We start from the raw sequence: 17,427 nt of genomic DNA on the forward strand, positions 1-17,427 counted from the left end.
TCTGAATGTCTTTTAATAGATTTTATTAGACTTCATACTTACAGGGACGGTAACTGGAAGGCAAGTTCGTAGAAAGGACTCACTTTATTGTTTGGTCTCTTGGATCAGATTTGGTTCGGACCTGTGATAACATCTGTTACAGCTTTCCTAGATGTCTTTAACTGACGGTTTCATATCTCAGCCTTATCACGAGCCTGAACAACAGGTTGCTAGCGATGTGGTACACCGAATAGAAGCGACGACTGCACTGAGGCAGGCAGGCCAATGAATAGCCTGTTGGAAGTCACTGATTGTCATATTTTGTTTGTTCTTCTTTGAGTTTTTTGTGTGCATGTGAAGCCATATATTTGGAAAAAGCAGTTCAGTGGAACGTACAGTATGACCTTGGTGGCCCTCCCGTTTATTACCAGTACACTCAGGTGAACTTTGCTTCAGTCTAAATGGGTTTTATCATTGACCATTGCTGAACTTTGCTACTAACTGAGTTCCCGGTTAATGAAATGAGCAACAGGAGGTGTTGGAGTATGAATTATTGTCACATTTATGATACTGATAGCAGATACTTGTATCAAAGTGAACCACACCAGAAGGACATTGGACTATGTTTGTTCCCCAGGTTTTTGCTTACTGTATAATTTCGACTTTATCTAGAGTCTGTAGTCCTTAAGAGAGTGCCATAAAGTTATTTCAGAGAGGCTAATTTTAGCTGGATATCATTTGGATGTGAGCCTCGTTTTTCTTTTTTTTTTTACAGTACATTGTTCAATTACAGTCGGGTCTAGTGAAGAAGTGTTGAGGATTTATGGTAGAAAACAACCCTTTAAAGTGTCAGATGTATTGTAACAGTTCACTGGCAGGTATGATCCTCCCCCCCCCCAGAAGGTCCATGTATTTCACTGTATTTAATGTATTTATTTGAGTGCAAAATGAAAACATGTATTAAAGAGAGTTGGTTGATTAGCAGCTGTTAGGGCCTCGTGGTTGCCATTTTGCAGTACACGTCCACTATCAGCCTGAAAATAGTAAAAACATCTTTGTCAGACTTTGAAAACAGACTTTACTTGCAATAGAGTATATTTAGATTGTTGTATCGCGATGTTTACTTAAAACTTCTGAACCTCTTCCAACACTGCACACATACTGACAGAGACATTCATTCTGAAAGATAACTGCAACTATTATTTAAAAATGTCGTTCTGATAGTTTAAAGCTTCCCTCCAGACGTGTTGGAAGACATAAGAATCACCTGCTTTGAATAATATTTTGTACCTGATATGAATTACCTTGTTGAATTTTGTAAAACTGCATCTACTCATTTCTCATTAACGAATCCAGAATCAATTAATATGTAAATATTGTTCATATCAAAAGTTTATCCGCTGGACACAAGACGTCTCCTACTTCACTGAAAAGTTAATTATTAGTATGTGCAGTCGTGGAATGTAACAAAGTACATTTTGTACTGTACTGAAGTACACATTTGAGGTACTTGTACTTTACTTTTTATGCAACTTTATATTTCTACTCCACTACATTTATCTGACAATATGAGTTAGCAGTATTCAGATTCTTGTAAATCAACTAATTAATGATGATGTATTACTAAGTAGTTTATAATTAGTAAGTATATAAAGTAGTTAACGCCACATTTATCAGCTGCAACACATCAATGCATCAATAATATAATCCAGTAATATAAAATATATTCTGAAATGGGCCATTCTGCATAAAGAGTACTTTTATTTTTGGTGCTTTAATGCTAATAATTTGACTTAAATAACATTTTGAATGCAGGACTTTCACGTGTAACACAGAGTAAAAGATAAGTAAAAGATCTGAGTACTTCTTCCACCACTTGATAACACCAGGTTTCCACATCACACTTATGTAAGTTGCATTCTGGATCAAGATTGACTTCCAAACTGTCACAAAATCCTCCTCGAACGTCCACTTCTTAAACTTCACTCAATTTAAAATCATACAAACACACAAACCCTTTGTAGTCTAGTCAAGAGGAAGCCACAGCACGCTAAACATAAATATTAAACAGTTCTTAAAACAAAAAGACAATTTATGCATCACATCCTGATTGTGTATCATTGACGGGGAGCTGTGTGCGGTGCTGCCTCTAACCACTAGAGAGTGATGTGGGCCAGTCACTTGTTTTGACCTTGCTTTCAGAGGCAGGGAGACTGGGTTTTTATTATTTGATGAGGGTGTGGGGGGGCTGGTGGTTGTAATCTTTTCACACTGCTATAGGTGAAGTGAGGGTTCCAGTTGTGATTTGCATGCCACATGACTTTATTGCTCTCATTTCACTACATTGAACTAGTATTTGCATTGTGTTTGCATAATGGAGACGATAACAGCACGGTCCTTGTTACATGTTACACAGATGATCATTCATGGTTGCCTAATGCTTTTGAGTGATCTAGGAATATTTGTCATTTAAGCACACAGTACAGTACATATGTCATATTCTTTCTGACCTGAATACAACAGTGTAGTGTTGTATGTTAGCCTAGCATTAGCTCAATCTTAAGGCCTGGCCTACTAACTTTTACCAGTTGCTCGTGAATGAAAAAAGACATCATTCTCTGTCCCACACATACTGACAGAGACATTGATAATGAAACTACATCTGCTGCTGCTACCTACAAATAACACACAATGGTAGTGTGCATGTAAAGTGCAGTGTTTGGTTACTGTAAAGACAAACCTGTACAAACCCACACCCCATGTTGGCCTAGATTCAAGCAAACCACAGCAAGCTAAACATAAATGTCAGACAATACTCACAACAGTGACAGTTTCCTACTTAATGGCAAAAGCCTGACTTGCTCTACCAGAGTGAAGTTGTTGTGGTGAATAACCTCTTTAAACAAAAGAGAATTCATTTGTCTTGACAAATAACAGACACACTCTCTTATGAAGGGTCCCTGGGACAAACCCTTCGTCCTGTGGTGGTCTCTAGTAGGGCTGCAACTAACGATTACTTTCATTATCGATTCATCTATTCTGATGAACAGCTTTGCAGGGACTCAAAAGAAAGATTGAATCCATTTTTGTGAATGGTTTGCATGCATCTATAGCTTAAACAAATATGTGTCTACTTGCCACCTCTTGTCACTGTTGTATTTACAAGTTATGACCAGCAGTCCAAGCAGTTTGTGATTCTTCCTTCTCACTTTGTTGATTTTGATTCATTTTTAGAGGCTTGCCGAGGTAGAGTTATACTGAGTCCACAAGAAAAAAAGATTTAGAGGAACATTTGAAAAGATTATTATTATTAATAATTATTTTTGACTTTTTAAATGAATCTCACAACCCTTTATGAAGGGTCCCCATGATGGGAATGTGTGTTCTATAGGATAGTTTAATGTTTGTCAAAGGAGCCTAATAGAGACTCACATTAGGTGAAACGCCTTGTTTACTGTCTTTACTGCAGTGGGAGAAGAAGTACTCAGATCTTTTACTCTACTTTTACTTACTTTAAGTAAAACTCGGCATACAACAATGTAAAAGCATTTGATTACATATAAAAGTTATGCGTTCAAAGGAAAAGTACCTAAGTATTATCAGCAAAATGTACTTAAAGTATCAAAAGTGGAAGTATCCATGCACCACACTGACCCCGTCAGTTGGTGGGTAGTTTAATATAACAATTCATCATATTTTACAAACTTTGTAAAATCTAAGTCTGCAAAGAAACTATAGGTGTCAAAAATATCTAGCATAAAATTAAAACGCTCATATCATAATACTGATATTATTTACTTAAGTACAATTTTGGGATACTCGTACTTTACTTGAGTATTTCAATTGTATGCAACTTTATACTTCTCATTCTCTCAAGGACTACCATGATGGGCCCCAGGCCGTAATATATACAGTACAAGAACCTCAAAATTGTATTTAGGGTCAGTACTTGAGTAAATCCACTTAAACCTTTGAAATTGCACCATTTTCCATTTATTTAAGTAAAATATCTGTAGTTCTTCCACCAATACTGCCAGGAAGTTAAATCTATAATAACACATCAAAATGTATTTTGTGATTACATTTTGTATTAATAATCTGAAAAGTAAAGAAGCATAAAATGGAAATACTCAAGAAAGTACAAGTATATTAAAATTGTACTTAGGTACAGTACTTGAGTAAATGCACTTAAGCTAATTTTCACAACTGTATAATATGTATAATAGTTCAGGAAAGGGGCTGTTTTCACAATGATTACTTTTAGTTTTGATACTTTAAGCTCATTATGTTGCTTTTACTTCTGTACTTGTACTTTTTATACTTTAAATTAATTTAGTTGCTTGTACTTCTGTACTTTTACTTAAGTAAATGATCTGAGTACTTCCTCCACCACGTACTTGTAGTCCTCCTTCTCTCACGGACTACAATGATGGTCCCCAGGACTGTAATGTATAAAGTAAGTACAGTAGTAAATGTACTGAGTTTCTTTCCACGACTGTATAATATGTCTTATATTACAGTATAAACCACTGGAAGGGGCCATTTTGCATATTGAGTACTTTTACTTTTGATACAGCAAGTTAATTTTATTGTTACTACTTAAGAAAAACCGTAGACTATTTTAAAAGTGTGCTATTACCTGGTGGTGGAATGTAACTTAGTACATTTACTCAAGTATTGTACTAATTTTGAGGTACTTAACTTTCCATTTTATGCTCCTTTATACTTAAAATACTATACTTTTTACTCATTGTTAACTTTGCAGATTCAGATTGCTAATACAGAAAAAATATAAATCAACTAATAAATTATGTTGTATTATTATGGATTAAGGTATTGGCAGTATATAGAGTATTTGAAAATAGTTCCAACATTGATAAGCGTATAATATTTATTATTCTGAAAGTGCCCTTTTTTTTTCCATAATGAGTATTTTTACTTTTAAAACTTTAAGTTCATGTTGTTGCTTTTACTTCTGTACTTTTACTTTAAGTAAATGACATGAGTACTTCCTCCCAACACGTACGAGTAGTCCTCATTCTCTCAAGGACTACAATGATGGCCCCCAGGCCTGTAAATGTGTAAACTACAGAGATAGGTAAAGCCCCGTGCACACACAGACACTGCAAATGGGTTGCCAGTTTGGGTCAGGGCCACCTCACTGACTGGAAGCCAACAAGAAGAAGAAGAGACCCAGCCCCTCTGTAAACCAGCACAGAGAGGCGTCCGGGTTTCCACCCCTTTGCCGATTAGTTTGATAGCAGGATAGCGACGGACTAAATCGGGAATGGCTCCTCTCCCTTTTCCACACAAGTTATAAAATGCTATATCAGTGCGGGTTGTTAATGTTACAGTTTAACGCTGGTTTGTTTTCCACCTCCACCACGGTCCACGGCTACTTCCTGGAGCCACAGAGAGAGGCAGTGCTGAGTTAAAGAGACAGAAAATACTGATAGAAATTCAGATAGAAAAAAATACTGAGAGAAGAGAGGGGTTGGAGACGCGATAGGAACAGTTGACTGGATTCCCAGAAATTGAAAAACCCTCTCTCTCTCTCTTCTTATTTATATGTATTTTTGATATTTCTTTGTTAAACCGAGTCGTTATTCTCCGTTGGTTTGTAAACTAACAAACGGTTTGGATGACGGTTGGCTGCGGCTAAAGCGGAATTGTAACGGGGGAACATATTCCTCCCTCCGACGGAGAGAAGCCTCGCAGAGATTTTTTTCCTTTTTTATTTTACAGTAGACTCATTCCTGTGTTTATTTTTAAACCCACAAAATCAACCCGGGTGTTTATTTTTATATTTTTTTTACGATTCCACAAGGAAGGGTTAGGGCGACGGAAGATGGGTTGTTTGGGCAACAGCAAGACTGAAGATCAACGCATCGACGAAAAGGCACAACGAGAGGCTAATAAAAAGATAGAAAAACAGTTGCAAAAGGAAAGACAAGCGTATAAAGCCACACACAGGCTCTTATTACTGGGTAAGGCTGGTTTTTATATGTGATGGCTATCTGAAATGTAAGCTAATCCCTTTCGTTTACCGAACACGTAGCCCCATTTGACAGCGCTTGCAATAATATGTCATGGGGGTGGATATTGATGGAAGCGAAGCTCCCAGAGAGCCTACAATTAACTGGCTTCGTTTCTAAAACATGTATGGTGTCCACGCTAACCTGGATGTCCCTGTTCGTGTTGATTTTAGTGACATTTTCATGTATTTATTTTGGGTTGAAGGTGCGGGAGAGTCCGGAAAAAGCACCATTGTGAAGCAGATGAGGATTCTACACGTCAACGGCTTCAACGCGGAGTGAGTGCTATTCAATATTAAATAGCGACATTAACGCCTCAAAAATCATATTAATGCTCATTCTTATGGCTTCTGTCCTAATGAATAACACTGTCGAGGCCAGAATATAGCCTGTGAATGGATTTTCCCCAGGCACTGCAGCGCCTGTTGGGCCCAGTATCCCATGCAAAGCAGCTAATATCTTTCCCCCCCTCCTCTCTCTCTCTCTCTCTCTCTCTCTCTCTCTCTCTCTCTCTCTCTCTCTCTCTCTCTCTCCCTTTTCCTCCTTTTTTCGTGTACATGTACAGTTATCATACATATGTGATGATCTCAGTGTCACACAGATGCCAAATAATTCACCGTTTCCTGTTTCATGTGAGAGAGGGTGAAAGGTTGTGATCGACACAGGCCTATTGATGATTTGTTTTGCTGCAAGGCCTTGCATGGCATTGATCTTACCAGTGGTCTATTTTAAACAGGCCTAGTACATGTCAAGAGTCCTGTAACTGTATGAAAATCCCCTGTATGTGTAAGCTGGGGACTGGGTTTTTTTTAGAGGATACAATGCATACTATTGCATTTTTTTTAAGATAAAAGAAAAATGAAGGAAATCATGACTACAACACATCATTTTCACTTTCCTTTTGCATTTTACTGAACCTTATGCTGCATTTAACTGTTACCTGGTACATATTCTCAGCCTTGACACCTGTACTGTATGTATAATTGTTGTAAGTATAGAGTCTAACCTGGCTGTAACCCCCTATCTTACTCATAACTCAAATATTTTGTAGTGTGCTTTGGTTGATGTTTTCGTAACCACTGCCCCACACATCTATTCTCTCCCCCATTCAGAGAAAAGAAACAGAAAATCCAAGATATTCGGAAAAACGTGAAGGATGCCATAGTGGTGAGTTTCATCTGTATCGCTTCCCAAATGCTCTGTTGTTACACCTACTGCAACCCCGTTGTACTGATTATTATTATACAGACTTACAATTAGATATTTCTTCCTGTTTTCATCCTTATTAATGCTTGTTTTTTGTTTTGTTTTTCTCCCACAACTTCTGTTTTGTAGACTATAGTGTCTGCGATGAGCACTTTAATACCCCCAGTCCCGCTAGCCAACCCAGAGGACCAATTCAGGATCGAATACATCAAAAGCATAGCACCCCTCTCCGACTTTGACTACTCGCAGGTAAGACGTTCATAAAGTTTGTGTGCACATGTGAATATGAGTGGTACTACATATGTGTTTTTTTGTCTTTCCTAATGTGCGTTTGTGTTTGTGTGGGTGTTGGATGGTATGTGACGAGAGCATTTTCTGGTTTTATAGCCAACAATGTAGATGTTGCTTCTATAATTGATGGCATTGCTTTCCCCCTGAGAGATATAAGGATTTAAATGGAAATGTGTATGAAAATCAACAGTTAGTTGATTTAAGTGCTTGTCAAAGGTTTGATTTTCCCCTTGTAGCCGGAGCAGATGTACTGTATGTGGATTTGAATGCAAGTTTGAGCACATGGGATTCTTTTTCAGTGTGTGATCAGCCATTTGATAGCGCAATGTTATGTGTTAGAAATGTACATGATGATTGACATCATTTCGAAAGTGTTCCTTGTTTGACACGGGCTGTGCAGCACTGCAAAACAGGAATTACCGGGCTGTAGATAGACTCTGAGGTCTGAATTTAAATGTTTTGTTATTGATACAATGTTGGCTTTTATGGGAACCAAATGAAAGTATTAACACGTGATCATGTATGAATCAAGTACAGGGTTAGTCTCTTTTTGCTGTATTGATCCGCACTTTTACCGTTGGTTGTATTGGAGTTGACAGTGATCCCTATCATTGCCCTGTTGAGCGTAAAGTACTGAGCAATTACAAAAAATGGCAACTGTTTCCTCTTAATATACAAAAGCTTGTCTTAAGATCTGAAACTATTAGTTGAGTAATCGATTAGTCGATCGACCAAACTATATTCTGGAACTATTTTGATAACGGATTCATTGTTTAAGTTATATTTCAAGCAAAAAGGCCAAATACTCTAGCTTCTCCGGTGTGTGGAAATGTCGCATATTTTTGTTTGATATTATTGTAAACAGAATACCTTTCGAGCTTTGGACTCGTGGCAGCTTCGGCCTTAAGAAATTTAGAGTTTTGACTTAAATCGATGATGAAAATAAGTTTTAGCTGCAGTCGAGCTTCTTTTATCTTAAGAGAATACTTTGTCAAGTTGTGCAGTTGTTCACATCTGTGTTTTATCTCTTAGCCACAAAAGACCTCAAAATGAGCTAATATTCAGGCCTTGTGGACAGGGTACTCTTCTTTTGTTTTGCTTTTGGTTGCTCTTAGGTCTTATCCATACATCACTTCACTGCTTTTTCCTTAAAGTGGAATAGTTTTTGCATTGCCATCTTACATCTTTGCATGATGTTTCCCAGCTTCGCTCTCAGTAACTTTATTAACATCACCAGAATATCCATTAAAAGGATTTGGGTGTTAATTTCCTGACAGGGCCCACAGTTAGAGTGTTAACAGGGCAGCAGTAGATGTTGTCTTGTGTGTGTGTGTGTGTGTGTGTGTGTGTGTGTGTGTGTGAGGGCCAGGGCCATGGGGAGAGCCGGCGTTGAGTTCCCAGGCCCGGCCAGGCCAAAGGGAACAACATGGCTCTGTTTGGAGTGTCTGCGCTTGTCATCAGTCTCAGGCTTCACTTGTGCCGTCAGTGTCACCACTACATTGTCACTTAGTGCCACCAGGCATGATACCCAATACAGCAGCGCGGGAACACGGCCAATCAGTAACCTGTGGCTTTCACCTGTTGGCGCCGTTGTGAAAAGTGGAAGTATGTTTTACCCGGAAACCTTTGGAGAGATGATGTCATGGTGAACCAAATGTATTAATCTATAAGGGAAACTTTTACTCGATAAATATGATATTCAGTGCACTTCAATACGTTTTAGTAGTTGTTATACCCGTGGATGATAAGAAGTAGACAATAATCTTTGACTTCCTACATTTCCCTGAATGACTTGTGGTGTGTGTGTGTGTGTGTGTGTGTGTGTGTGTGTGTGTGTGACTGTATTGTGAAAATTGGCACTAAAACGATTAGTTGAATAGTAATAATAAGTATTTTTCAAGCTAAAATGTTATTTTACTGCAATTAAATATCATTGTAAATTGTATTTTCTTTTTTTTTAGACAAATCAATTAAAACGAGAAAATTCTAAGCACATTAGCTAATAATAAAAATAGTCTTTAGTTGCAGCCCAACATACAAACGAGCAAAATGGTACAACCAAAGCTATCACTACATAACATTTTAGCTTTCGCTCCTAAATGTTTTCTCTCAATCAACTTATTATTACTGTTCAACTAATCGTGTTGGTGCTAATTTTCACAATACAGTCATCACGCTCACAACGACTTTGTCACATAACATACCTTATTGAGACGATATGAAAGTCTTTACACATCACTAAAATGCTTTACTGCATAGTGGTGACCATGGAGATGAGTCATTAAACTTGCTTTTATTGGCTGCCATTCTTCAAAGAAACATTCCCAACTCGTTTTAATCTTTTTCTCTTTCAAGAACATTTCCGGAAACCAATTTAATCACAGTGTCTCTGTACTTTGGTGAAAGAAAAGAAAAGTTCTGCAGCCACTCTGAGGTAGTTTAAGTATTAGATTTCGTCCTGTTAATTGTACAGATAGATCATTAATATTAATGCTTCCACACATCAAAATAGGCCTGAAAGTGTTAGCAATGCAAAGTCGATTTTTTTTTTTTTTTGCATCCACCTTCATGACTGGAAAGTTTTGTAAGACAATCTTTTTCCTCTTGTCGTATTATGTAAATCGCCATTCTTAGTTGTTCCTGTACTCTCTATCATCAAAGCATCCTTTTCTTTTTCTAAAAGCTTTCCCTGCAGTAGCCTGGGATAACAGTAGGCCCATGGAAAAGAAAGCACCGACACAAACAGTCGTCTATGCAAATGGAAAACAAATGCCACTGTGGTAGCTATGCTAGCCACCCGACAGTGTCCGTCGACTGAAGTGGAGCAAATTCAAATGAGCCCCTGTTTTTACACCACGTAGCTTTCCCTCCATCGGACATGTTGAAGCCTACATGTAAGCCCGTCCAATGGATTCTTAAAAAGCAGGTCACTGTAACTATTGAGTAGCATTTGAGACCTCTAAATGTTATTTATATACACTCTGAATAAAAGGTCCACCAGGATTAGGTGTACAAAAGTGTGTTCTTGTGTTTTTGGGGCTTTTTCGGCAAGGTATGAATTACAGTTTGTTGTGAAAGGTGAGCTTTATATTATTTCCAGCCCCACCCATTGTTGAACTGATTTATTTTTGTGTTAGGGTGCAGAATTACTGTACCGATTAATGGTTTTAAATTTTACCTGCCGTAGCTAAAGTTGTGCACACCAGCAAGTGCCTGTGAGTGTGTAACTTTATTAAATGTTGTCTGATGTCAGTTTGCCGACCAAACTATAATTACGACTTTCTATCAAGGAATGTGACCTGCCCTGCTTTGTGCTTCTTTTGTTGTTCACTACAGCCGTGAAGGGTAACACCTTTTATAGCGTTCCCTTGTTTTTAGCTTTTTGGTGATTTCCTTTTTAATAAACCGCTTCAGTCCTGAAAGTTTGTTTTTCCCTTTTTTAATGTATTACCTGAGGATCCAGGATGTGGGGCAAAGGGTGGCATGTAGGGCTGCTCCGATTCTTGGAACCGTGTTATGAAAGATGAACAGTCTTGCTCCCTCTCCTTTTGCTTTTAGCTCTTTTTTTTATATAGCTAAATTTGTCTGTACTCCTTTTTTATTTCTTTTTATGTTTTAACTGAGGTAACCCCATGAAAGTCAGGTCTCTCTCTGCTGGGTGACCGTTATCTAAAACAGGGTATTCTAGTGAAATCCAATAAATGCAGTGTTGATGGTTAGCTGAGCAGCTAGCTGGTTGTACGCCTGGCTACATATGGAGGGATTTGAGATTAGTGGCTGTACATTTTGCTCTAAGACCAAAAGTCTCTTCAAAACTTTACCCAAAGGAATTCGAATGTCCCCGTCGCGATGGAAGATGCAGGCCATTTTCTCCACAACTTTGTTTTGCTAAGTCAAATCAGATTTAGGCCATTTTGTTCCCTGTGTCAGCCTGACCTATATGATTCAAGTGAAATATTACATCACACATACAACTTGATTAACATTAGGCTGAACTAAGAATTGGTCCAAGCAGAGCCACCAGAGAATCAGCATCTGGTGATGGAGGGGGAGTGGACTGGGATAAGCACAGGAAAGAGTTAAATAAGCTTGTGTTAAAGCAAATTCCCTCCTGGTCTCTTTCTGTGTTATCAGTTCCTCTTTAGGGCACTGCAGCACACACTGCATTTATTCAAAGGCCCAGTGTCACACGCCTCTGTGGAAAAGAGCCCTGAGGACCATACTCTGCTTCTTTTTTTTTTTTTCCCCTCTCTGCCCCTTCCACCCTCTACCCCTCGTCCTCCCTCGATCCAGTACCAACGCTTGCTAGCTTCGTCGGGCCCTTCTTTGGGTTTTCAAGCTCCTCGATGTCTGCTGGTGTAAAGAAAATTGTGGAGACCTGCAGAACTAAAAGCAGAAGAATGTAATCAGCCCTGAGAATCTTAGAGATATTAGTTGAGGTGAAAGTTTGACTGTGGAAGCAAATACAGGCAAGAAAGCAAATATGGTCCCATTTTCTTTGTTCATCAGGAGTTTAGTGTAGGAGGTAAATGTAAAACTGACATTAAATGGGTTAAAAATAAAGGGTTAATGTTTCATACTTTAATGTACTTAAACACCCCTAACATGATAGCATATATGTTAAGGTTATTCCTAACTTTTGCCTGAAGTGTGAGCCTATATTCATCTGTAACAAAAAAAGTAAACAAATATTAACGTCTCTTTCTCTGTGAGACTTCAGTGGATTTCCTCCATGTTGAACTTAATCACCGGATCTGCCGAGAGGAGATCTCCCGACGCATGTGATCATTTATCAGGCTCCTTCTCCCTCGCTTGCTCTGGTTCGGGGCTACTTTCACCCTCTCCCCAGTCAGAGCGCTGAGTGCAGAGAGTCATGTGGTGGTTCCAGGCTAGAGGAGGAGCCCTTCTGAAAGACATGTGCACAGGAGCAGGCGATCAGGGATATTAGCCCAATCATCTTTGTTTAGGGCATACAGAGAGTCCTGGGAAATGTTTTAAAGTCATTGATAAGATGAGCTCCCCTCATAAAGCTCCCACTGAGACATGTTTCGTCATTTACAGCATCATGCAGCCTATGGATGGAGTTTGCAGGATTGGAGAAGTTATATTTGTATATTTTAGGAGAATAACTGCTTCTGTAATGTTCACTGAATGTGATCAAAACTACGTTATGGCTTCCAAGTGTACCACCTTGTGTTGCTTTAGGTTACAGAGAAGAGAAGAGAGCTTGTGATCAGAAAGTCATGAGTTGAAATTCAGGAACTGTTTGATAAACCTGTTTCAAGGAAGTGAATGAGAACTCAAATCCCCCCCCCTCAGTACTCTCATTACTGTATATAGTATTTAATAGCTTTTTTCAGTGCTGCATTCAGAAACTTAGTTTGAGAGATGTTACTTTAGGTTTGATGTGACTCTATTTTCATGAGAAAGGCAATATTTTAACTAACTAATTTAACTAAATTAAGAAATAGTGGCCAGCACTTTAAGAAGCAATCATGTGAGCATTTGTAACTAAGTTACTGTAGTCTTCGCAAGTGCTAGTTTTTACATGACAACAGGACAGAAATGTAAAGATTTGTGGTTTTAGGGAGAGTCACATACTGGAACTTATTTGTGACGAACAACAGTTTATATATCCCCCACTATGTTTGTGCAGCTTCTCTGGCTAAAGCTCAGTTTGCTGGATTGGGTCTGTGAGTGCAGGTTTTAGCGTAGTTACCCATACAGGCTCAATGGTACGGTACCAAACCTGGCAACCTCATTTTGACAAAACTGTGCCGACTGCCTTTCACCAGGAAGTAGCTACAGCATTTCTTAGTAGTTGTCTTCTCTCACTTCAGACAGTCAGGCCAGCTGTTTCCTCCTGCTTCCAGTCTGTATGCTAAGCTAGGCTAAACACATCCTTACTATGTGTTTAGTACCAAATTAAAACATTTTTGAAAGTTTTATGACATCATCACCCTATAAATAAAACTAAACCCTCAATTTGAATTATGTGGTTCAATGGATTTTTTTTATTAAATCAACTTCCTGCCTGCCTCACATTACAACAAACACCAAGAGAAAACATTTTTTTGTCCACAGTGAGAATGTTCTTTTTGAAAGGCTAAACGTTAACAACACTTTTTGTCGATTTTTGCAAACGATAACGTCTTATCTTTGTCTACAATCTTTTACTTTTGGACGCTGTGGAGTTATTGGAAATGTTTGGATCACACGAGTCGGAAATGATCCTACGCAGCCACCACTGTAATGTAATCCAAATCTGCAAATAGTATAATACTAAGAATATTAGTCTAGTCTAATCTTTATCTGCAGCTGTGCAAAAATACCAGTTTAAACGGAATGAATTGACATGCAAAGAAAAGCTGTGCAGCATTCGAATGTTGATTTAGAATTTCAATGTCATCCTTATAAATGAAGCTTCGAAGCTTCTTGGTGCAGCCCTATATTGTACAGTGTGTTTCCCAAAATGTTGAACCATGCCTTTTAAGTAAATGCTAATACTTTTGGTACAGTACTAGTAAGAGCTTCTACTACCCTCTGTGATCGCACTAATACACAGCAGTCCTCAGCCAACGGATGTGTGTATGCACTGTGTGTATTGTGTGTATCTGTGTGGTGCTTGGTGTAGATGAAGCTCTGTATATGACCAATTAGTTCTCTTTGGATAAATGTAAATACAAAATGGGAAATAGAATTTCCCATTCGGTGTGTTTAGTTTATTTCCATTGTCATGGCAGCACGAGTTACAACAACTTTAAGTCACATTTTCAAAGCGCAAGTTCAGATTTTTCAAATGTCTGCAGACTAGTTAGTTACTGAACACATACTTACCTGTACTCACCTGTATTTTCTACAGTGTGTATGCAAACATTCTGTGACATGGGCATGACTTTGGCCTTTGTTTGTAGGTCTAAATGAAGTAAACTTCCTTTTTATTCACCTAATACTAACACTGGAAGAGATCATGTTATACTTTCCTTACATAAATAAAAGTGGACTAAAGGTCCACAAAGCAGGCTGAAGTAACTTTAGATGGGTTTACACAGTGCAGCGTGCTTTAACTGTATAATATGAATGAATGAATTCAAAGCCCCTGACCTTCCCATCATGACATTGTACTTTGTGAAGTCTTTTTTGTTATTGTCTGTTTCTTAATGTTTTTGCCTTTTTCTTTTTTCCACAGGAGTTCTTTGATCACGCAAAGAAGCTGTGGGACGACGAAGGAGTGAAGGCATGCTTTGAGAGATCCAATGAGTACCAGCTCATCGACTGTGCACAATAGTGAGTTCAAACATCATTAGACATTTTGTGGTGTGATTTCTTTAGCTTTGGATACGCACAGGTTTACAAACGATTTTTCGTAACTGGATGCATTACGTAATCAGTTATTTGTGCAGCTATAATATCGTGAGGAAAACACTATACAGCATGTCTCATCCCTGCTCTGTCGGTGCTCTTTGTGTCATGTTTAAGGTGAACGCTCTGTTGTGTGTGTGCCAGTGTCATGTCATGTCATATATGAATATGGCTGAGATATGTTTACTCTGGGTGTGGCAAGACAAGCAGCAGTTGTATTTGTCCTTTGGAAAATGATACTTATATCATCTCATGTCAGCGTGTTGACATCTCACCATGGCAATATGCAAAGCCTGGTCTGGCCTGAATTAAAATGCCCAGCTGTTGAATTTGGAATTGTATTGATGTAATATTCGTCTGTAAATACATGTAAAGATGTAATGATGCTTTAGTTAAAGTTGGGATTTCAGTGCTGGTGATGGCAACAACCTACCTGTGGAGTTGATAGAGTAACTTTCAGTCTCTAAGGCTGCACAAAAGTTGTGAGTAATGCTTTAATTTTGGCTACAATCTGTATAGAGTTTTACAATACAATTGCATTCTAGATACTGTTGTTCGGAAATACTGATAATTGCAGCTTGGCAAGGTGCAGAGATTGATGCCTCTTTGCACGGTGCCCCAGATTGTTTGGGAGGCTCCTACTTTAACTTGGGCCACTGTAGGGTGCTAGTTCTACACAGTGGAGGGCCCCTGTCTTGCCTGTAAAAAGAAGTTTGGATATGCAAAGTGACTCACTGATTACAGTGCTCTCCTTCTGCTTCCTCTCTGACTCACCTCTGGATTCACATGTAAATATGAGGACATGTACATGGTACAGACTTAGGAGTGCAGCCCGCTGGAAGTTGTCCCCTCCCGTCCCAAAGGTTGGCTCCCTTAATCTCTCAGGGTTCGGTCAAAGGCACACTTTATCAATGACTGGAGATATTGTCTTGTTGTCAGCGATCTGTAAGCCTGCCGCGTAACATGCATGTAACGTTGAGATATTTAAAAGATGGTAAAGCACGTAGACAAACGGTCTCTGTACTCTCTTCCTGAATGTCTTCCGTTCCTTGAACATAAATTTGACTTCGGGTCAAGTCTTCCTCTGGTTGCCCTGCCTGAAAGCAGCTTCCATAGAAAGGAGAGAGATAGTCAGGTGATGGTTGGAGAGTCACATGAATCTGTAAGGTGGAGCTGTTACAGTCCAAGGCTTGTGTTTGTCTTTGCTGCTCTGAGTCAGTCTGTGTCTGTGTGCAGTACGACTGCACAATATTATGTAAAAAAGCATCTTGTGTTTATTTCAGTCAATATACCAGTATCATCGTGATACCGTGTAAAATTATGGTTTCATCAACATGTAAAATCTTCTTTCTTAATATCCTTGTGGTGGTTTTCTGAATTTTGAAAAAATAAATAATTTTATATCTTGTAATAACTGAAATCACTGAGACTCGCAACCTGCTGAAGCTCTGAACATACAGCTGTACTGTGTCATGGACAGTAAACATTGTAAAATGAAGACAGTGAATAGCATACAGTATTTAAATAGACTGGTTCATATGTGACTTGTACTACGGTTATTAGTTTTGAACTTGGTCACTATGCTTCCTGTCCTTATGTTGTAAGTAGCTTAGCATTTTTTGCATGGATGTTATGATAAATCTACTAAAATAATCATAAATAACTAATGCTTAATAGTTTTATTTTAAGTCCAAATTGTTTGTCCTACCTGTTCCCTACCTCCTCCTTCAATATCATTCATTTTTTTTGATTGCTTCCCTCTCCTGCCCTTTTTGCTCTCCTCCTATCACCACCTCTCTGGCTGTTACGTTGCTGCTCCTGATTGGTTAACAGCTGGTGAGCAGTTGTATGTTTGGCCAATAAATTGCTGTCAAGCTAACACATTTATTTTACTGGTGTCTAAAGGAGATAAAAGATGATAATAAGTTACAGCCTTATGTGGTTTACTATACAAACTGAGATTTCAGTTTTGTTGTGGTTAATTGTCTTGTTGTTCTGGTGGCTCTTTCTTTATAAGTCAGACGTGTTTTTCCTACTTGAATGGCAGTTCAGTTGTGTGATAGTTGTGTTGCTCATGTGCTTTTCCTTGTCTATAGGAGCGTGTATGTGTGATTTAGTGCTAAAAATTCATCTTGAAATAGCATAAATCAATCTTAATACCTACCTGTTCAGTAGAAACATCACAATATGCCTCTATTGTCAGTGTGTTTGATTGATGTCTGGAATTTGTCAGGCTGCGTGGCCTCTCACTTACTTCCTCTCTCAGTTTTAACCTCTGTATGAACTATGTGGACGGAGGGCATTCATAGATACTCTGTCCTACATGGCAGCAGACCTGTCTGTGTGTAAAGGCACACACGCACACACACACACGCGCACACACACACACCTATTGTTGTTATGGTCACTAAACTACACTAACTGTTCTCAGCGGCTATCCTGGAAGTAGTGAAACGCTGGCAGACGGCCTCAGCAGCCAACTGGGTTGAAAGGAAGGGAGCAGAGGTCATAACTTCGGACTCGGGCTGTATTTAAACAAACGTTACACTGTTGG

The 17,427-nt window shown here is 38.7% G+C and overlaps 1 protein-coding gene across 2 annotated transcripts in view; it reads left to right on the forward strand.

The window, feature by feature from the left end:
- The window catches only part of gnal2 (guanine nucleotide binding protein (G protein), alpha activating activity polypeptide, olfactory type 2), a 47,646-nt gene that overhangs the window by 6,832 nt on the left and 23,387 nt on the right, over window positions 1–17,427 (forward strand). Inside the window, exons 1-5 of one of the 2 annotated variants that reach the window (XM_029453677.1) lie at window positions 5,119–5,966; window positions 6,220–6,292; window positions 7,127–7,181; window positions 7,350–7,469; window positions 14,701–14,798. In XM_029453677.1, the coding sequence (XP_029309537.1) occupies window positions 5,828–5,966; window positions 6,220–6,292; window positions 7,127–7,181; window positions 7,350–7,469; window positions 14,701–14,798 (485 nt within the window). In that variant the 5' untranslated portion in view covers window positions 5,119–5,827. Of the gene's footprint in view, window positions 1–5,118; window positions 5,967–6,219; window positions 6,293–7,126; window positions 7,182–7,349; window positions 7,470–14,700; window positions 14,799–17,427 lie in introns of those variants that run through there. The other variant, XM_029453676.1, reaches the window with a different exon arrangement.

This window comes from Cottoperca gobio, chromosome 17 (assembly GCF_900634415.1).
Source record: "Cottoperca gobio chromosome 17, fCotGob3.1, whole genome shotgun sequence".
NCBI classification, from domain to species: Eukaryota; Metazoa; Chordata; class Actinopteri; order Perciformes; family Bovichtidae; genus Cottoperca; species Cottoperca gobio.